The following is a 21,801-nucleotide window of genomic DNA, read 5'->3' as shown; positions in this document are numbered from 1 at the left end:
AGATAGTTGTGCTTTTTTATGTGGATTTTGTCTTATTGGATTCCATCAACATGAAATCAAGTCAGGCTGTAAAGTTTTATCCAAATTGCGGCCTGAACATTTCTTGTTCATGTACAGTAAGTTTCCCCCGTCAATAGTCTGATGTTTATAGAGTAGCAATTGAAACCTCGTCGAATTCTGTGGGATCTGATACGAAGGTCTAATCATGCCAGTGTTGGACAAGAATTGGATAAATGACCTGTCTCCCAGGTTAGTGTCATAGCACAAAGCTAAGGCAACCTTTGAATGGGGGCTTTTTTTGTTTTTTGTTTTGTTTTTTGTTTTTGAGGCTTTCCAGTTTGGCCAACTCATAAAAAGTAACTTCGGGTTCTAGTGCAGTGGCGAATCGGTGAAGCAAAGCGTCTCCTCAGAACAGGATAACATATCAGACATCAATAATACACGTTCGTAAAGTAGTTACTGAGTACCTTGTGCTGCGAGTTTGGGCGATGAAGAGGACATGGCGTTGTGACTCCGGCAGTAGGAGTGAGATAGACTTTGTTCCTGCATATTATAGACTGGGGCGTAACACTCAGACCTCACGCAGCGTGACAATGATGATCGAAACAAGAATGGTTTTGTGATGACATATCCAGCCATGTTTCAGTCTGAAGGTCTGTGCCCATCTCGGTTGAGATCAAGTGACCCAACTTGGCTGTACCTATTCCGATAGGTTAATTGTACGCATTGATATCATTGTTCCAATCTTGAGGTTTATCATCCACTCGAGGTCGAGCGAGCCATTGCAACAGCAGTAGGTTAGTTAGTAGTTATGTTGCTAATGGCTAGTTGTTGTGTGGCTTATTACTTTGATAGTGAGTGGCTCTCGGTTGGCTTAACTAGGCTCGGTCTGCTTCGGTCGAATCAACCATAGCGTTGTGTGGCTCTCTTATAAGAAAGAAACCAACACGAGAGAGGCATCATGGAATACGTCAAACAACAGAATACGGATACCTTCAACATCAAATCTCATCAGAGCAGATCACGCTTCATCTGCCTTGAACCATAAGATCCAATTGAACGAAAATGTGGTCTCAATCCACGACCATAAAAAAGATGTTTCCTCTCTCGTCCTGAGCAGGCCAAACACCCTCTCCATCGTCATCCTCCCACTGTTCAAGATGACCTCCCTCCGCATGGTCGTTGCAATTGCGCTGATCTCAACCTTCATCACTTCTTTTGCTTCAGCCCAACAATGCAGCTACAAAGTAACGAAGCCCAAGTTCTCTAGCCCTCGTACCGCTCCTGGCTGGGAATATGCCGTCCTTCGTGACAATTTCAGACAACCTCGGACCATCTTGTTTGATAGTGAGGGTGCTCTCCTTATTCTAGATGCCTTTCGCGGTATAGTTCACCTCCAGCTCGATGACAGTGACGTAGGAGGAAAATGTGTCCGAATCGCAAAGAAGACGACTTTGCTCAAAAAGGGCAGTGTACGTTTTCATCCACGGTCTCTTACACTATCGGTCACCAACTGATCAATCCACAGCTAAGACAGGGGCTCGCGCTTTCAAAGGATGGCCGCACCATATATGCCTCCTCATCGTCGAGCGTCTGGTCATACTCTTACGATGCCAAGAATGTCAAGCTGGACAAAGGGTCAGAGAAGATGGTGGTCGACAACTTGGCTACCGAAGGCTCTTCATGGCGATCCCTTCTCATATCACAGAAAAACCCCGATATGCTTGTCGTTTCCCGAGGGAGCGGCATAGGTAACGACCCGCTAGCCGAGGTGCGTTCCTCCGGCCACGCTCAGATCCGTGCCTTCAACATATCAACTTTCGATCCCAAGTTCCCCGATATGAAGCCCTATGACTTTGCTAAGGATGGTGTTCTCCTCGGTTGGGGTCGGCGCAACTCTCAGGGCCTAGCAGAACACCCCATTACTGGTGGAATATTCAGCACTGAGAACTCTTATGTGGCCCTCGATCGGAATGGCAAAGATATCAGCGTCGATAACCCGGGCGAAGAGATGAACTTCCACGGATATCTCAATGGTTCCACAGAGAGTAGCGGCGGTAACTATGGCTACCCTTTCTGCTACAGCTTGTGGTCCACGAGCAAGTTTCCTGAAATCGGCGACATCAAAATCGGCGAACAGTTTGGTGCTGATCAGAAGTCTGATCGATCTCGTCGAACCGATGCGGAATGCAGAAGGGATTACGTTGCTCCTGTCCAAGTATTCCAGGCCCAGTCTGCGCCTATAGCTCTTGAATTCAACCCGGACGGCACACGAGCATATATGGCTTTCCATGGAAGCTGTAAGTTGTCATCCCACTTCAGCTTAACCCCTAAGCCAGTTGACTGACATATCTTACTCAGGGAACCGTATGAAGCCGGTGGGATATCAAGTCGCATATATCGACTTCAAGAATGGACAGCCTGCCATCGACGCTATAAAAAGCGGAAATGCCACAACACCCATCATGTTCAACAAAGACAACAACACGCATTGCCCGGAGGACTGTTTCCGCCCTGCCGGCTTGGCCTGGGACAAGAAGAATCGGTTGTTCTTCACCTCTGATACAACTAAGGAGGTTTTCGTGCTATATAACACATGGGATGCTTACCTCAAGAAGAATGACACTCACGAGGCCTACGTTTGGAGAGGTGATAAAGGCTCTAGGTGATAGAAATATCTATCTGGGTAGTTTAGCTCAAGCTTAGGGCACTCTTGCTGGGTTTATTTTGGCACCTGCATCTAAAAGTTAAAGTTTTCTTGCTCTTGACGATAATTCAGCCTTTCAGCCTTTCAGCCTTTACATTAACGTCCCAAGTTGGAACAGCGGCTGACCTATGAGCCGTGGGCACAATTGTTCGTGTTTCCATAGCAATCATATACTCAAGGATCGATAACATAACATTTCTAAAGGTTCTCGGTTCTATTACTGAGCCAGAGTGGCTCTCTTCATCATCACAACATCCTGCCAGAAAAGTAACCTGGTCCAAGCCTCGTGATATACGCAAGCCCATGCATAGCGTTCGTTATTCGGCTACATTCGCGCTCATCACATTGCATCCCACATCAGGATCAAGAGGTCATAGCAAGATAATCACCCTTTTGTTTGCCTTGAACGCCTGGCTCTCCTATTTGTACTCATAGTTGCGTCGCGCTTTACTCTGCCTCCATCTATTCCTCAATCGTCTTGACGCACTCCCACTCGCCTCGGAGGTTCTCCTTCCACAACGACACCTTGTTGTCCTGTCCGCTTACCGCCAGCACGTTGCCGCTGAGCGACCAGCTAACTCGCCACACAGCCGCCTCAAAGTTGAGAACCTTGGACTCCCACTGGGTGGGGTTTGAGGGGTCGGATGTCCAGATACGGACCGTCTTGTCCTGCGAAGCAGAAGCGATATAGGACTTTTGGAGGACAGTAGGCGACCAGGCAACGTCACGAACCCAATCGGTATGTCCAGTCAGGGGCTCGCGCTCTTGCTTGTAGGTCTGAGAAGCAGCATCAAAAGCCCAGATCTTGAGGACGTTGTCGCTGCCGCCAGAAACGAACCGTCGGTTGCCGGTAGCACCAGGACCAGGCGCGCTGCTGACGATGCTTCCAGGGGTAGTAGCGGGAGCCCAGGAGACAGAGTTGACGCCGAGACCGTGGGCGGGGAAGATGGTGTGGTCGATGCTGTTATCCTTGAACTCGAGAACGCTCACGTTGCCGTCGGAGGAGGCGCATGCTAGCAGACAGCCAGCCTCATGGGGAGACCACGAAACGACGTTGACCGAGGCCTTGTGTAGATTGAAATCGTAAATTCGCTGCCACGCGTTGTTCTGTCCGCCCTGCTCTTTCCAGATGAATACCTTGCCATCGTAGCCAGCCGATGCGAGGATGTTACCGTACTTGGGATGCGCCCAAGCGACACACCAGACGGCACCCTCATGTCTGTAAGTCGGCCCTGTCAGTTTCCCCTCCTTAGGTATGGGGATATGTCAAGCCTACCCCTTGAGCGTCTCGATCAATCGCTGGGTTTCGCCCTCAATCTCAAAGATCTTGATCGTCTTGTCGCCAGAGCAGGTAGCTAGCTTGCGCCCGTAGTAATCGAGGACAGCATCATGCTGGGAGTAGCTGTCAGTATGATTCGAGGTCGTGGGGAGATATCGTGTCGAGCTTGTTTATTCATTGCATAGCTTCGAGGTGCATCGATCGGGAGTGGGAACGTACAATCATGTCCTCATGACCAGAGTTGGTGATAACTTGCGCCGACTAAAGGGGTGGGTTAGCTATAATAGAACAAGTTTGGTTTGGGTGTTGCCCGCTAAAGATGGGACAGGATTGGGATCTCATGATTCATGCATCACTTACCATCTTGCTAGATTTCACACCGAAGTTACAGCGCAAAAGGAAACAAGAAAATGGGATGAAATATAGAAAACGTGGCTATCAGAGGACACGATACCGCCCATGGCCTGGAGCTATCTGAGGTGGCCCGCGCCAGACCGTGGCGGTGGTGACAGTTGGCCAAGCTAGAGATCACGTGGATATAAGCGTGATCTCGACTTGGGTGGATAGAACCTCAACTCCCCCACTTGCCGCATTTGTATCCGAACGGCGCAGTACGTACCGAGTTCAATGTTGCCTCGGCGCAGCTGGGGCTTCCCCGGACGGGGCGGGAGAGCGGGCAATCACGAGCCATCGGGACTCGGTCTTGAATTGGAAACTTGGGCTTGATTTCTGGGGAAAGCGGCTCTTGGATTATTCATCTTCAACCTCGCATCTTCATTTTCATCTTCAGCCTCCCATAATCAGTTTTCAACAGCTTCAACGTCACACAGTCCTACTATATATCACTATATACGCGCCACTAGACCCATCACATAGGCCGAGGTATACTGCCTACCTACTCAATACTCTCTCAGCATCTTCATCAACTCATATATCCAACGTCTCACTTGATCATGGCGGACGCTTCGTGTAGCGGAGGAACACCCTTCAAGCGTCTTATCGATCACCAGGCCCGAGATGTCAGCCACCATCAAGACAGACTCATAGATCGCGCAGGCCCTCAAGGTCACTCTGTAAGCACTCACGTATTCACCAGAGACTTATAAACTGAACATAATCAGTCTTTCAGATCTACACCACAACAAATGCAAGGCGCAGATGGCTTTGGCGCGTTCATGGATGGTCCATCAACTCTTCCAGGTATTCCTCAGCATCATGCAGCAGGAAGATTAGCAGCCCACGCCGCTGTCCTTGAACAAGGACACTCGCCAGCCTTTCACGCTGCGCAAGCGCCACAGTTTCGCCAAGGGCATCAATCTCCCTCCGTGGACGTAAGCAACTGGGCAGCAGACTTCAACCGCTTCGCGAATCAGTCACAGCAGCGTCAACCTCTTCAGAATGGCTTCGCCCAGCCCGCACCTCAGATGCATCAGCCAGCTCCCCAGATGAACTTCCAAGCCGCATTCGTTCAACCAAACGCTGCCTTCGGTCCTATGTATGGCCAGGCCAACGGTGCTTTCATGAACGGCAATGCTGCGGCGACTCAAGAGGCTGGTTTTGATGACGAAATGTCAAAGTGGATGGCTAACAACGCCGGTGGCGGGATGGAAGAGGTTGACGCCATGATGGACCAGATGGCTCGTGAGCTGGAACTCAATGACGCAGCAATAGCGCAGGCTGAAGCTCAAGAAGCCTCGCAACAGGAGACAACCACTGAGCCGACCTTGGAGTCTAACCCTACTAAGCTCGCAACACCAGATATTGCCAGCCTTTCTCTTGAGACAGAGGAGCCAGTGGTCACAGAGCCTGTTGAGGCGACAAAGACAAAATCAGAAGTTGCAGATGCTGCAGAGCGTCTTCTTGAGTCAGTTGAGCATGAGGATGGCGAGAAGTGGAAGAACTCAGTCTTCTTGTCGTTAATGCGAGATTTCCGAGATGGAAGGAAAGACATCATCGATAATGAGATTCGGGAAACCCCAGAGAACGAGGAAGCTGTTGCAAAAGACGCTCAGTGACGCCCGCGAGACCTTGACGAAATCAGACACACAGCCTCGAGGCTATGTTTACAAAATCAGGATACTATCGAACATTCTCCAGCGAATTTGAGTAGTCCGCATCAAGACGAATTGACGTCACGGTGGGAAGTTGGAACAATGAACGACTCACTGTGGGACGCAGTCTCGTTTCCTAGTTCTTGCACCGAACATCTCAGTCGAACGACGTTCTAGGATAATTGAATCATGACTGATCAAGCCGGACCTTCAAGGTCCATTGGAGCAGATGGGTATCGCTTTGTCCAGGTATATAATAGCTATTCATTCACATCATTGTGAGAAAGTCATCATCGGGTACGAATGTATTGGAATCAACAGACGTTGAATTGACCATAATTTCAAGTACAACTTAGAATCGTATTTTCACGCTGATAATAGCGGATTTATGAACTATTGGCAGTGAAAAAAGATGCCTGTAGCCAATGTTAAACAAAATCACAAATCAAAGGACTTAAATAAATCAATAGGCATTTCTTTTCATAAGCGGTCAGTCGCTCCAATAACTCCAGATATTCCCTTCCTTTCATTTGTGGCCCAAAATGCACTCCGTTACATGACTCTCGTTCCTTCTCGCATGATGCAATCTTGAGTAATGACAGAAAATCAGTGTAGACACGACGGATATATAAGAATCGTGTCATCCAGTAAGGACCCCCTTGGTCTTGTATGTATAACGCCGTGATATCGAAGAAGAATGTGTAAGGTATAAAATGGCAGGGCTCGTCATGTATAAATAAGTGAGCCCATGCCAAATAAGGGCAATATAAATGAGATCAACTCTTTATAGTGACGTCCATGAGCAACCACAATCGGTAAGTGACGGGTTTGTTCGTTTCAGCAACTGTCGAAGCGCTTTCTTGGTCTCAAGTTCTGAGCGCTTTGTGAAGGTAAGGTCCAGGTCATCAACATCCTCATCCTCCTGTTCAACAATGACCATCACAATCTTCTTGCCATCTTTTTCGAGAGGCTCCGCTACATCTCCGTTGCCAACTATCTCGTATTGAGTGCAAGTCGCGACGGATTGTTCACCCCATAGAAATCGGCGCTCAACCATCTTGTATACATGGGGGAACACGGGTACAGGTTGTTTCCAAGAGCTCCAGTCGGACGTGGATGTGCTAGAATAAGTGCTGTATGTGGTAGTGGCACCTCCAGAAACAGTAGCTGACGCGGAAGGCGGGTGATAGGTCGAAGAATTTTCACCGGGGTAAATAAAGAACTCGATGACAGTGTCTGGCCATGTACATATCCAAGGCTTGTCGCCTTTCTTGGCGTTTGGGGGGGCCTTGTTCTTAAATCGATGGAAAGAATTGTAGTCTTCGTATTCATCGTCGCCGTCCCAGCCGCGCTTGCTCAGGGCAGCACCGAACTTCTTCTCGGAAACGATGACAGTCTTGTTGTACTTTGTCCTCATCCACCAAGCAGGACCGCGTGCAAGTTCCAACGTGTCGTTTACTAATACCATAGGTGTTGGCTGAGGAATGCTGGGAGGTTGAGCACCCCACGGGAATGGCGTGTCCTTATCAGGAATAGCTTTGAGAGTCATATTGTAGCAAGGTTTAGACTTGGGTTTTGTGCCACTATCGATTTGAATTGACCACATAGGGATGACAATGTCACAGGACCAGGCCGATGACTGTTGCGAGTCGTTGAAACAGGCATTGCTATTCTGAGGGCTAGGGTCAATATTGGGAAGTGCAAACCGCCCTGTGGCCATCTGGGGCAAGTCAGTCGGTATGGCTGTGATGATCTGAGGGTCATATGTTGTCGTGGTTGGTGGTTGGTAGGAATATTTGCTGGACAGGAGTTAGCATGATAGTGAAGGACAATGGCAAAACTTACTCATTTGGATCGGGGGGTTCATCTGGATTATTGTTATGGTTTTTCGTGAGCATAGTGCCAATAACAGCACCCATGATGATGCCCATGAGAATCAAGCCAACAAGTAGGAGGCAAATAGCCCAGTAAGGTACAATTCCCCAGAGCTTCTTCTTTGCCCGACGTTGCCATTTGTTGACAGTAGGCTTCTCGGAAGTTTCGGCGGCAGCGGTGTTGATATCGTGATGGCTGGCCTCGGAGGCATGGCTTCTGACTGAAGGCCGGGTCCTCGGCAAAGCTAGGTCATCATCCGTTGATGAGAACTCAGGATCGCGAGTTGCCATACCAATTCCTCCAGCTCCTGGAATTTCCCTGCTGGGGGATGGGGGTTCCGACACGGGTGATACTGGCGATACGGGTGTTTGTGTTGCAGGTTTAGGCACATACGCATTATCCGGATATCTGGTGTAGGGCGGGAGTTCCTCCATATGGCCCAATGGGCCCACCAAATCACCTGCCTCTTCCCCATCCGGTCCTAGTTGTCGCTGATAAGTTCCTCCCAAGCCATTGAATCCCACTGGAATAGAGGGTGTGCTGCTCTCGCCGGAGGTGGTGTTTTGTGTATAAAGAGCATATGGATGAGTTGGAGCTTGAGTGCCTCCGTAAGAGCGATCTTCTGGTATGACTGCGTTGGCGGTGGTAGATGTAGTAGCCACACTCATTGTTCGCTGAGGATACATCTGATACGGATGAGAGGGGCCAGACGGGCCTGTATATGGACTTTCGGCACGAATAACAGGAGAGTCTGACGATAGGCTGTGGTTGTTGCGTATGTGAGATCGGTCAGCAGTTGATGTACCGTCGTTTCGAAGAGCAAGGGAATCATGATTTCGGTGAGGCTTGGAGATGCTAGAAGGTCGATTGCGGATAGCAGGAGCAATTTCGTCTGATCCAGAGATAAGAGGTGCTTGTGATGACTTTGTAGATGCCGACTGTTGGGAAAAAGATTCGGTCGATGATAATGACGATTCGGGTTGGGTATTGGAGTTTGAAGTCGGGTTTGTGGAAGAGGAAGAGGTGGCATTATCGGATGGTCGGAAGCCATCCGCTACCATCATCGCACTGAGGTCGTAGTCATCGTCGGCACCACTACCAGTGGACAGCCTCAAGGAACGCGAGCGCCGAGTCGATGAGCGACGCGAGTTGCTAGAGTCCTTCCCGTTGCTGGGATCCATGGCGTGGTGGAGAGGGAGGCCAGGGCTTCAAGCCAAAGACGCCGGCAAGGGCGTGCCCTACAAGTCGTTGAATTTCGAGAGGTTGAAGTCGACGTCGAGAATCAAACGGGCGATGAACGGTCGGGATTCGAAGGGGAGCGGTCGGCAAGCCAATGGCGAAGGGAGTCGATTTCGGGAGACAAAGTCAGATAAGGAGACAGTGTGTAGCGAGCGAATATTGAGATCGAAACGGGAAATTCGATGACTCGGGTCAGGTCGATATTCGGATGAGCGAGAGTGGTTTGAGAGATTGAAACCGATTCGATTCGATTGATGATGGTGGTGATGATTTGTTAAGTCGTGGTTGGGATGGGATGGATGGATCGATGGGGATTGACAGGATGGACAGAACTGCAAAAAGCCAAGAAAGAGAAAGCGGGTTTCGAAGAGGAGCGAGGGAGCGACTGGGAGTGGCTACACAACAGAAACAGAAGGAGGGAGACTGGGAGAACAGACCAACAGGAGACAAGCAGGCGCCATACCAAGAGAGGGTCCCGACTTTCCCAGCGGGCTCTGGTGGACCCAACGCCCCATCCTAAGCCAGTCAGAACTGGTCTGGAAAGGGGAAGACCTCTAGGGAGTCTGGGCTAGGCTCAAGATGGTCTAGAACAGCCTGAGCTAGCAACTCAGCGTAGGTTTTTTGTTTTCCTTGGACCTGAGTTGAGTTAACTACCAGAAGAGTTCAGGGCGCGAGAAAGCTTAATAGAGGCCTAACTCGAGACACAAAGAAGAGGCACGCACGAGGAAGAAGGCGGTTGTGCGACACTCAGCACATTCTTAATCCCATCAAGCAGTCATGATCTGCAAAAGATTAACTCTCTTATCTGCAATTGAACCCTCCGTGTTCCCCAATGTGTGTCCCCTCTCTCCCCATCATCAGAGGGTACAGTACATAAAAACCACAAATCCCCCTGGGCTGGCAGTGCAAGTACCTGGCTACCTGGGGCCAGATTTGGAACGGCGGACCTGGGCTAGGGTCGAGTGAGCGCCCTGAATCATGCGATTGGTGGACCGAGGACCCCGTTTCGAGCAACAGCCAGTGAAGCAGCTTGGAGCGGTTTCAGCGAGCAGCATCGGGCTTGTCTTTGTGGATGGATCACTAATGGAGAGGTTTCATTCCTGCGTCATTGGTCATCGGAACTTGGCTGCTCGCAAGACTCTATCTATTTTTGAGGGTTTGTGTACGGATATGCATGCATAGTTGGGTGTTGATATTAGTGTTAACGCGGTGGATCCTCGTATTTGCAGTCAGTCAGTCAGTCAGTCAGTTATCCATTCCCTCGACACATCATGATGCAGACTACCGTAACTAAGGTATACCAAACATAGTATGGATATAACTAGTCGTTGCCATCATCTTCATCATTGGAAGTCTCGGCAATGATTCCATGTCTTTCAGTCATCCATTGTCATGGATACCTACTGTCACCGTCGGCTCTTCTCCCGCTTGGCCACCAAACCTGACTAGGGATTGTGCAGCACCGGTAGCACACTCCGAGGCATTGGCCTTCCATTATCGGTTCCAGTTGGTTTTTCACGCGCCAAGATCCTTGTGTGAATGGTACCTTTTGTTTATGTACAGTCGAGTTCAAACTGCCGTGATGAGTTCAGGGTCTATTAAAGATGGGCAATCTAGTCATCGTTGGAACAAGATCAGGTGAAGTAAGCCATGAACTGACTCCCATTCTCTGTTTCACTGCATGGCTTGTCAGCACTCAAGTTCAGGCGCTTCCTTACTTCCATCACATTCCTCACATCGCACTGCACGAAATGGGCGATCCCGGCCGAACCGGCAGCGATGCATGTTGTCTCCTGATTCCCAGGTCTCAGCCCGTCAGTGTCTGTCATTCCTGGTCTCCGCTGATCTCACCAAGATGATCTAAATATTTGCTCACTCAAGCGAAAACCCCATCTTCATAATAGATCCACATAATATCCAAGTTTTTTCCTACTCGTCTTCTAGAATTGTAGAATTGTCATTTGTCGATTTGCACAGAGCGAGGGCTTTGTCGATGCTAATTTCCCAGTTCGTTCTGAATAGCATCCAACGGTCGGCTAGTCGGCTCTCCCTCCCTGTATCCCTGATGGCTTGCACGTGGGGTATCCCTCATCTCACCTGTGTTGAGCTTTGGCTGTCTCTCAGGTTCATGTAGTCTACTGTATTATGCTTCGGAAACGTGCAACACGACTCGGAGCATGCTCAACGGCGCACTTGCTCTCAGGGTACTAACACTATCCAACCAGAGTCTTCGTCTCGAGTATCTCAAGATGCAGACAAAGTTGGACGATTTCGATGTATGCGTTGTCACTGAGAAGATGGTGTCAGACAGATGGTTCTCATTGATCTTTGCACAGGTAGGTGAGATCTCTCTCTTATATCTGCCACACCGGTTGAAAATGAAGCGTTGAAAATGCTCGCCTTGTTTTTTCTAGCCCACTCTCTTGTCATTTCTGGGGTACAGTAGTTTCCAACTGCCGGTTAACAAATGAACCAACCATGATACTTAACCCAACTCTCGGGTTGCTGGGTGTCTAAACCACATGCTCAACATGAATGTCATTAGACAACAAGTTGAGCACTCGCATAGTCCACAGATCACACGGTTGACAAGATGAATCCTTCAAAGTGGTGATCTGTGTGAAATGGTGATTGTACCAGGGAAAGTATATGTTAGATTGTCAGACCTTGTATACTGTACAGGTATGCTACCAGAGTATCAAATACACAGTCTCTGTTATCAGGCCAACGACTACATGTTACCCTACAATCAAAAATTCACATCCGGCAACCTATAAAGTCCTAGAATAGTTTATCAATGAAGCTCAGAAAGGCACTCACAGCATGCAACTCTCGACCCTTTATCCCTGGGTCGTCAGCCTTATAATTCATGTTTCGTTTCGTTTCTGCACTTCCACATGCCTCTTGACTCCAAAGAGCAACTCTACCCTTTCCAAAGGCGGTTATTTTTCAACCCCGTCACATTCCTGCTCACCTCGGAACTGCATAAAACCTCTTCCAATCCCATCATGTCACAGCACAACCCCCCTCTCTCACGCATAACCAACCAGTCAACCCTGTTACGGCGGCAGCTTGCATGCTCCAGCAGCCAATCGTTGCGGCTCAACATCACCGCTTGAAAACGCACCGCAGAGAGCAGACCACCGCACTGCAGCCTCGTTTAACTTGTTTCGCTCCAGATAAGAGGCAGTGAGAAAAGAGGAAAAGGCAGCCACAGCGAAATGCATGCAGCTGCATGACGTCTAGGCGTCAGTTATCCACTGTCCTCGAGCGTTCGCATGGCTCCGCAGCCTGTTGTGTTTAGTGAAAGTGTCCTGATTTTTTATGATATTCGTTCGTGGATTATGCTGTCGAACGGGTCTTGTGTCAGCCAAGTTTCAAGGAACTTGGACTCTCGGCCAATTCAGTTCCATGAGCGGTGTCTGTCTGTTCGTGTTCCGTGGCCAATTGAGTTGATCAACCCGAGCTATCAATCGCATAGTTCAACTCAATTTCTTATTATCTACTTGATGATGATTAGTCCAGCTTGACCACTTCTGACTGGCGAACCACTACAACGTGCAGTGTGTTCGCTTCACATTAAACTACTCGCCCACGAGATTTGCATCTCTTACACCCTCATCTCTGTCCTAGATCATCTATCACCTTACCCCTCTCCAAAGCAGGGCGAACGTGGCGCACGATCGTCCAGCTTGCACAGCGTCCATGACTCCTTGGCTGCTCGCCCGAGAGCCTCAAGGAACGTCTGTTCCCTCCCGCCGTCAGCCAAAATTAACTGGCGGCCCGTCACTTGCAGCGTACCGGTACCGTACCGTCCTGCACATCACCTGGAGAGTCGTATTGTGTAAGCCTGCTCGCACAGAAGACGCTGCACGACGGACGGTCTCGACACCCACTGACTTGCTGACTCCAAACTCCCCCTGTCGTTCTTTGCTTCTGCCGCTACTACGGCCTGTCCTGTTGTGCAATGTGCAACAACCATAGGAGACAATAGCCTCTTTTCTCGTCGCCCGCAGAATATGAGATGCCTTGACGAGGCAGCCGATCCTGACGATTGCTTTTGTGCAATGGTCAATTCCAAGTACGTAGACGTTGTGTAGACCTCGCCTAGTCCGTGTGTTTAGTTCCCGTCTATATGAAGCTCCCATGTCCGTCTCTCGTTTGCCTCGTCCTTTCTTCTTTAGCTCTTCATGTCGATCTCTTCTCTCTTGAACAAGGAACCCCCTTCATTCTATTGCCCATTCTACCACGCTTGGCAAGCATCACCTTGCCTTCAGCACAACACCAGCCTCAGTTCACTGCTTTGGTTCGTGAACTGCACACCATCTACACATTCTGACTTCACAAACTCATCGCCACCCGCCCCGCCTCATTCTCCAAGTAATTACCATATCTAATAATCCACCATGTCACGTTCTTCCGTCTACTCAGATGACAGCCGCTCATCGGCATGGACGACTACTTATACCCGGATACCCAAGAAACAGCCCAAGGCTCTCCGCTTTCTCTCATGGGTAGCTGGAGCACCACCTGGAGCTACAGCTGTCAAGAAGAGAACAAGAGACTACCGTGATGACCGTTCAGTCAGTTCCGGTGGCTCGACGTTCTCTAACTGGGATCAGTCCGACACACAACTCTACTGGGTTGTTCATCCCAACAGCTACTACTACAGCGGTAGCAGTAGGGGTAGCACCAGCAGTGGACATAGTAAGCGAAGTGGACGGAGCCACAAGAGCGGAGGTGGCTCCCGTAAGCACTTCGACGGAGCCGTTCCTCGGCCGGTGGTTCAGCCGATGAATATGAACGGCGGCCCCCCACCACAACATCCACCTCCGCCTCCGATGGCCCCACCCATGGACGGAGGCTACGACGGAGGCCCAGGTTATGATGCCGGCTACGGCGATGGTATCTACGATGAAGGCTATGATCCCAATTTCGGTGGCGGTCCTCCTCCTGCCCCGATGATGGGCGGGTACGCTGGCCCTCCTCCTCCTCACATGCCTCCTCCACCTCCCATGCATCCCCAAATGCCCGGTGGAATGCCTGGCGGAGCTCCTTTTATCGACTTGACTGGTCAGAACCACCCAGGAGGTAGAGGAGGTCCCTCTTCAGAATCAGACGGTTGGAGTTCTGATGAAGATTAATATTAGTCTTGAGACAGCGTTGACGAGCAGAACCTATTGAGTAGTGCTGTGCTTTCTGTTCACGTTGATGATTGTATTTGGAAATGTATAGCTAACAAACTTGGGATGGCGAACATGGCGTTATGGAAATCAGTTATGAGACAACTGAAGGGTTATGAATGATTTCATGATTGCTTACACGCATCAACTCAACGAATGCCGCTTTTGCTGTTCATTGCTTCTTCTTGGCATAGCCACTAGCGTATTGACCTCTTGCACTTCAAACTGCAGTTTGGTGGTGCGATTATACATGAACATAGTTTGATAATATGAGTGGCTGCTGTTTGTCTTGTGCTTCAATGTTATACTAGTATGAATGGCATTACAACTATTTCTTCGAATTGCTTGAAATACGTCACGAATGACTGCCTCTATCGAATGTGACACAGTTCTAGCAATTTAGCCACAGAGTTATATAGCAAGGAACGAAACCAGAATTGTTAATATCCATCTTGAAACAGGAGGGTCTAGACCTTTCGATGATCGCTACCGGGTAACTAAAGGGCAAAATGACGTAGGGATACAGTCTCGGCCATTCACATGCCTCTAACGACTCAAGAAGTGTCGTGTGCTCCCTCTCATACACAAGCTACGATACGTAATATCTGCGATAGTAAAACAGAAAAAAGCCTTGGTGTTTGCCTACTTCATTTTTCTTGGTCCCCCACCCGCCTTCGGCTTTGAGCGATGCACCAAAGTCTGCAATGCATCAAATGTCCCTAAGCCCCCCTGTCGACAAGACCCTTTGACCTTACGCATCAGCCAATGATGTTCACCAGCCGGTGTTCGCTTGCCGGGAAATGGTTGAAACACAGCCTCCAGGTGGAACAGATAGGGTCTAGCGCCCGATTGGATCGCCACGCCGCCGTGACTCTTCCCGGGTGATGCTCCGCCAGGAGGCTTGGGCTAAGAGTGCGGTGTAAGTCAACAAGACAAATAGATAGATAGACAAAGGGGGAGAAAAGGTCTAGACTGAACATGACGACAGTGGTCTTGAGGCACGAGAGAAACATCCTGATTCAGTAGTTATCCCTGCTTTGACTGTATGTATATTGCGTTGGAAAATGCAGTCATCCTGTAAGTGTCGTACTGTATATGCAGCTCGAACCAATCCAATGTCTCGACTCGCTTTGCTCACAGAAAAGAGGCAGCCGAGCACAGGAGGGTCAGCGGGTCAGCCTCCAATTGCCTTACCAAAGATCTTTCAAGTCAACAAAGAGCAGGCATTGGTCGTTGGGGTTAATCGTTGGACAGGTGCATCAGGCTCTATCTAGAGTTGGCAATGATAGCACAACATATTTAGACTAATTTGGAAGAAAGAAAATCACGACATTGCCCACGGAGGAAGGATAGACGATTCAAAGAGTGATCGATAGTGTTTCCTCTGTGTCAAAGAGTCTTCACAAACTGTATCATTGACCCAAAAGATTCATGCAGTAAAAAACGGATCTGCTGCCTAACGATGACGCTGTGATGCCTGGCCTTTTCACGCGACAATCATTATCCTGTCTAATAGGAAACGCCAATCTCTACCCCACACGCAAAACCACTTTTCCACTTGTGTCACGGCGTGGAGAATCGATCCTAGTTGGTTTACGCGGGCTGTGACTCAAGTGGCTCAACTCGTGAGCTGTAAGGCTGATGGCGCCCTTACGCAGATGATGAGGGTGGGGATGCCTCTTTCTCTAGTACGCACCAGTATCACGTTTCGTGCATACAGACTTGACGCTTATAAAACCTTTCGTCGCCTCTCTCACTTCAACTTTTCCTCTCACTCAACTCACCTCCATCATCTCTAGCCATATTCATCATAGGCCTCAACTATCCTTCTCTGCAAGGAGAGACCTCCCCCAGCAACAACAAGACTTGTGTGAGTTTAGCATCAGCTGAGGAAGCCCTTTGCTTTAGGCATTCCTAACATCCTTACTTCAGGTCCGGAGATTTCTTGCTCTCTGCGTGCTTGTCATACACTCTTTACATAAAACACTCTTCGACGCACGTTAGCATGATAGGACCATTGGCGTTCCTGCAGTCCATCTCCCACGCCCAAAGTATGGAGACCCTCAACACAACTGGCGAGGCCGCTGGTCTCCCAACTGCACCTCCTTCACAGTTCGCCATCTTGGACTTTCTATTCCCTGGCTTTTCCACCTTTTCAAGTATCGTCCATGCTTATCTCGGTATCGACCTTAACCTCTACATCCCCCTCCTCCTGGTTATCTCCGGTATCATGTTTGCCTGGAACTATATCACTGAGTATTCATGGAGCATTATCGGTCAGCATCTCATGTCTGCTGTACGTATTCGCACCGATGATGAAATCTACAACATAGTGATGGCCTGGGTGGCAAACCAACGATTTGCCCAAGGTTCTCGACGTTTCATGGTCAACACCAACATCAACTCTAGGAGTTGGTTCTTGTTTCGATGGGACGACGACGACAACGAAGAGGAAGATTCTGGCTCAACTAAGAAGCCTCTCCAGTATACCCCTTCGGTCGGTTCTCACTTCTTCTGGTACAAGGGCCATGTCCTTCTCTTCGAGCGCCATGAGAACCGTGAGCGCTCCGGGTTCCTCACCTCGAGCGAGCGAGAGGAGCTGTCCATCTCCTGCTTCGGCCGCAACCCCCGTATCATTAAGGAGCTCCTTGTCGATGCTCGTGAACAGTATCTGAAAAAGGACGAGAAAAAGACCATCATTTACCGTGGTTCACTTGGTCAAAATGGCGGCGATCCTACATGGCAACGATGCATGAGTCGAGCTAGTCGCCCCATTTCTACGGTTATCCTCAACGAAAAGGTCAAGCAAGACGTGATTGCAGACGTCACCGACTATCTTGACCCCAACACCCGCCGCTGGTACTCCAACCGCGGTATCCCTTACCGCCGTGGCTATCTTCTTTACGGCCCCCCTGGAACCGGAAAGAGTTCGCTTAGTCTGGCCTTGGCTGGTTTCTTTCGCATGCGAATCTACATGGTCAGTTTGAGCTCTACCATGGCTAGTGAAGAGAACCTCGCAACCCTCTTTGCCGAGCTCCCTCGCCGTTGTGTAGTACTTCTGGAGGATATTGACACTGCTGGTCTCACTCACACTCGTGAGGATACAAAGGGTGAAAACACAGAGGATGCAGTTGTGCCCGTCACCACCGCACCCGCCAAGCCTGGTCTCCCCCCTACTACAGCACCTGCGCTCCCAGGTCGACTTTCACTATCGGGACTCCTCAATATACTCGATGGTGTTGCATCTCAAGAAGGACGCGTCCTTATCATGACTACAAATCATCTTGAGAAGTTGGACAAGGCTCTCATCCGTCCTGGCCGTGTCGATATGATTGTTGAATTCGGTCGTGCCGACGCTGATATGAGTGCCTCTATCTTCCGTGCCATCTACGCCCCTTATGAGGGAGAGGGTACGTCTGGAAAGGATGTGGAAATCCTGCTACCCGATGAGGTTCAGAAGCAGGCTGCATTGGCTGAAAAGACCCGCCAGGAGACCATGGAGCGAGTTAATGCTCTCGCCGATAAGTTTGCTACCAAGATGCCCGAGCTCGAATTCAGCCCTGCTGAAATCCAAGGATTGCTTCTCAAGCACAAGCGCAACCCTGAGGCCGCCATTGACGCTGTTGATGAGTGGGTGGTAGAAACCCGCAAGGAGAAGAAGCAGAAGGAAATCGAGGATGCGGAGAAGCGACGCAAGGAGGAGCAGGAGGCCCGCAAGGCGGAAGCCAAGAAGAAACGCAAGGAGGAACGAGCAAAGGCGAAGAAGGCCAAGGCTAAGGCCAAGCGAAAGAGTAACGGCGAGAGCTCTGGCTCCGACTCTTCTGATTCTGATACCGAATCCGAGACTGAAAACCGCAGCAACGAGAAGAAGGATGAAAAGAAGGACGAGAAGGATGCGGAGAAATCTGAAGACACGCCTAAGGAAGCCGAGGAAAAGAAGAAACTGGAGGTTCCAGACGAGGAAGTAACCAAGTCCAAGGGAACTTCTGATTCTGGATACGACACCCCCAACACTGCCTCGTAATCATTTGCATGAATGGAAGAGTCTGATAGAGAAAGCATACAGCGGCGTTGGATGGGAGTTTTCTGTATCTGTCAACTTAAAAGATTGATCATCTTCAATAGCGTCAGCGTCACTTTTTAATATACACTTAATAGTCAAACTTTAGTTTGTCAAGTTTCCCTTTTCACAGTGACACTTGTACCATAAAAGTTAGCACAATGATAGTCCATCTTGTGGGCTATGCGACTTTCATCACATCTAAGTCAATGACTTTTGCGGAGAGTTCCGTGTACTCCAACCTGTCTCCGTTATTACATCCATATGAGGGAAACATTAGTTGAGCGAACACGAGAGCGACAGGCATTCTCACCCCCCGGCAAAAGATGCATGAGATTCGAGATCGAAGCCGTTGTACCAATACGTCATGCCAGGGGCAGGATCTGGGGTCGGTTAGATCCTTACGGGGTTGCTTGGACCAAGAGATAAGGAGTAGTGTGCGCAGTAATCGAGGAGAGGAGGAAGATGAAGGCTATCTGAGTTCTGGAACCAAGAGTAACCGAACAATACGGACCACGTTGAACGGTCGAATTCGCAAAAGGATCCGAGTCTGTCAAAATGCCACTAATAACGTGTCGTTACGATGGACCTTTACCCATGCAGGTCCCTGCGATGATGCACAAAAGGGATGCGATGCGGCTTACAAGGCTAGGAGGCTAGGTAGCTTTGAGTATGATCGACCCGAATAAGAGAGCGCAATCCGAAGACGGTTGCACGCTGAGTCTTATCTTATCATTCTTCAGCTTCTCATGGATTCGTTTGAAACGTTATAATGCATATGTTGATAATCCTTCCATGAGGCGTAAGAAGGCGATAGTTTTGCCATCCCCACGGCCCGTGTCCCAGAGGTACGTAGACTTTAGATGGATACCATCCAGGTTCTACGACAACCGACCCCATCTGAAAATCTTGAGCGATAATCAATCAGGCGTGATGGTAGTGCCTGAGATGCAGGAATCTGCACGTTGATTATCTTAGGCCGAATAGCGGCGGACTTGGACACAAAAGTGTGCCAAAGTCTTGGAGGCTAGCTGTATCAGACTTAGGACCACGGTTTTGACCCACGCCGAAGAACGGAATGCGGCGGATCTTATGCTGAGCGATTGATAATGAAGTACGAGTTGACGTCGTCACAAGCCAGGGATTGTATGATGAAGAAAGTTGCACATGAGGGACAAACCGGAACATGACGCTAAAGACGGGGCACTACGTGGGACGCATGTCGATAAATTTCTCATGTCCAGAAGCGTAGGTACTCTCCGAGAACGCTGGAGATGTCAGTAAGGTGTTTGGCCATAATACTGGCGGGGGCGCAGAGCCTAAAGGATATCGAAGAGTTGTCATCACATAGTACTGGAAACAAATGTGTAGCAGATGAGCAGTTTTGAGGCAAGCAGTCGAAATCACATCATGGCTGCCTCTGCTAGCATATCGTGCGTGGAGAAGTAAAACTACCTAAGGTAGCCATGGTTGGGGTGTACTTGGAAGAAGCAAACACTAATAAGCCATCCATACACGCAATGCAGAACGCGAACGGCAGATGGACCCAAAGAACTTGAGCGATGAGAGAGTGGGACACGCCCATTGAGTGATTCCAGCCAAGTCAAGTCGCTGGAAGTCAGGCCTATGTAGCCATGCATGTATGGTCCAATGATGTGGATGGTTTTAGTGCTGACACTATAGTCTCATAAGAATACGATGATATGCAAGATATGATAGACATGGAGAGTCTTGATAGTGTTGTATTGTGTGAATCGAGTACGTGGGCGAAGTTGAAGAATATCGAAGCTGTTGATGGGATGAAATGGAACTGTCCAAAAAAGGGTAAGCGCTGTGATGCGGGATTAGAAGCGATGATACGCTGTTGTCCGCTGCTAATTAGCGGGTAGTCCCTGGGAAAAGACGGGTTCTAGGCCACGGCCTCCCGTTTGTGTCTGGTGGAGTTTGAGTTGGAGGTTCGTAGCACCGCAAGAGTGAGCACCTCATCACAGACTGGACAAGTAATTCCATTGGCTCTGACAAAAACCGGTTTGCTACTGTTATAGACCATGCCCCGAAGTCTTACTAAGAAAGGGTGTAAGCTCTTCTCTGAGAGAGTCTTAACAAAGAATTCATTTTCGGAAAGTTACTCTAAAGGGTAGGTAGTGCAGATCAGCTACTGAACTGAGTAGGGTTCCTCGAAACATTGTTTAACTAAACGCCAACAAGCGAAGAGGCCTGCCTGCTGCAACTGTAACTGTAACTGTACCACAGACCACACTCCCAACAACCTGTCGATTGCTTTGAAAGCCAATAGATGAGCACACGGATATTATGCCACTGCCCGTTGGGAATACTGGGTATTGAAGGATCGCCTTGTACTAATTACAGGGGGATTAATTACCGGATATCAAGCCTTACCAGAAATCCAGGTTCATCACCTACCACTAGTGACTATGTGCTGTCGTGTTCGTGTTTCCAGCAGCTACCGCTACCGCTACCGCAGGCACTCAATTATACCCGTTCAAGGTCCCACCAACCAGCAACTAATCCACACCATCCCATCACAACAAGACAAGCCCGAATAGGACCGCTGTCAAGCACACCAGGTACATCTTGGCCCGGCACCCACCGGTTGAGGCTTGCCCCTGGCAGGAGGCGACATGTGCTGCAGAAGCCAGGAGCGGGAAGAGGAGGAGACCAAAAAAATTCTCGGTTGCTGCAAGAGTGTGTAGTAAGATCATGACTTGTTTGTTGACATGATCTCGAGTCATATCACCGTATGGCTCGGTGTTACTATCAGAGGGAGAGTATTCTATTGACCTCGATGCGTATCTAGGTCAGAACAATATAGACTGAGTGTTATTGTTTGACGTCCAAGCTTCTTATCAAGTTGGTTGTCGTCCATCATGACCATGATCCAAGGATCCATGACCTTAACTCCAAGCCTACAAGTGCCTCAGAAACCAGACGCAGCCAATCCAATTACACGAGAGGCCAACAGTGCAGCGTCTATCCAGTGGAAAAAGGCAAAGGGCGGTGAAAAACTTGATACCTCTGAATCTAACTAACCCGCCCAACAAGTGAAGGTCACTCGTTTCACCCCGCCACGGCCACTTACTCACTGAAATCACACCCCGTCCGTCTACAGTACAGAGTACCTCACCTCACCTTGGATTTGGAGATCCAATCTCAGTCCATCTCAACCTAACAAGCACCAAGACCACTCCTACAGAGACGCACTCTCTACTGCTTGACCCTGAACCCGCAATCTCGCGCTCTTCTTCCGGGCCCCCCCTTCCCTTCCCTTCCCTTCCTTTCCCTTGTCGTCGTCTTATTATAAGATATCTCCACATCCTCTTCTTCTCTCTCGACTTCTCTTCCATCTCTTCTTCTCTTTGTCTTCCTTCCTCTTCTGCTTCTTCTCC

At 49.4% G+C, this 21,801-nt stretch overlaps 6 protein-coding genes across 6 annotated transcripts; 4 read left to right on the top strand and 2 right to left on the bottom strand.

Moving 5' to 3' along the window:
- Window positions 1–1,160: 1,160 nt before the first annotated feature.
- On the top strand, window positions 1,161–2,669 carry FMAN_03224 (uncharacterized protein; the record flags this gene model as incomplete). Its single annotated transcript, XM_041832014.1, has 3 exons — window positions 1,161–1,472; window positions 1,529–2,300; window positions 2,362–2,669. 3 exons carry the CDS (start codon window positions 1,161–1,163, stop codon window positions 2,667–2,669), a joined length of 1,392 nt encoding a protein of 463 aa, XP_041682520.1.
- Window positions 2,670–3,169: 500 nt separating this feature from the next.
- FMAN_03223 (putative SEC13-protein transport protein) lies at window positions 3,170–4,349 on the bottom strand (the record flags this gene model as incomplete). Its single annotated transcript, XM_041832013.1, has 4 exons — window positions 3,170–3,926; window positions 3,984–4,099; window positions 4,206–4,247; window positions 4,347–4,349. 4 exons carry the CDS (start codon window positions 4,347–4,349, stop codon window positions 3,170–3,172), a joined length of 918 nt encoding a protein of 305 aa, XP_041682519.1.
- Window positions 4,350–4,939: 590 nt separating this feature from the next.
- FMAN_03222 (uncharacterized protein) lies at window positions 4,940–6,001 on the top strand (the record flags this gene model as incomplete). Its single annotated transcript, XM_041832012.1, has 2 exons — window positions 4,940–5,059; window positions 5,108–6,001. 2 exons carry the CDS (start codon window positions 4,940–4,942, stop codon window positions 5,999–6,001), a joined length of 1,014 nt encoding a protein of 337 aa, XP_041682518.1.
- Window positions 6,002–6,821: 820 nt separating this feature from the next.
- FMAN_03221 (uncharacterized protein) lies at window positions 6,822–9,093 on the bottom strand (the record flags this gene model as incomplete). Its single annotated transcript, XM_041832011.1, has 2 exons — window positions 6,822–7,836; window positions 7,883–9,093. The coding sequence occupies 2 exons, from the start codon at window positions 9,091–9,093 to the stop codon at window positions 6,822–6,824; spliced, it is 2,226 nt and encodes a 741-aa protein (XP_041682517.1).
- Window positions 9,094–13,557: 4,464 nt separating this feature from the next.
- FMAN_03220 (uncharacterized protein) lies at window positions 13,558–14,295 on the top strand (the record flags this gene model as incomplete). Its single annotated transcript, XM_041832010.1, has 1 exon — window positions 13,558–14,295. The coding sequence occupies one exon, from the start codon at window positions 13,558–13,560 to the stop codon at window positions 14,293–14,295; it is 738 nt and encodes a 245-aa protein (XP_041682516.1).
- Window positions 14,296–16,339: 2,044 nt separating this feature from the next.
- Window positions 16,340–18,358, top strand: FMAN_03219 (uncharacterized protein; the record flags this gene model as incomplete). Its single annotated transcript, XM_041832009.1, has 1 exon — window positions 16,340–18,358. The coding sequence occupies one exon, from the start codon at window positions 16,340–16,342 to the stop codon at window positions 18,356–18,358; it is 2,019 nt and encodes a 672-aa protein (XP_041682515.1).
- Between the last annotated feature and the right edge of the window lie 3,443 nt (window positions 18,359–21,801).

The sequence above is a fragment of the Fusarium mangiferae genome (assembly GCF_900044065.1).
Source record: "Fusarium mangiferae strain MRC7560 genome assembly, contig: FMAN_scaffold006, whole genome shotgun sequence".
In the NCBI taxonomy this organism is placed as follows: Eukaryota; Fungi; Ascomycota; class Sordariomycetes; order Hypocreales; family Nectriaceae; genus Fusarium; species Fusarium mangiferae.
Note: the sequence above shows the minus strand (reverse complement) of the source record. Positions and strands in the feature narration are given on the sequence as shown.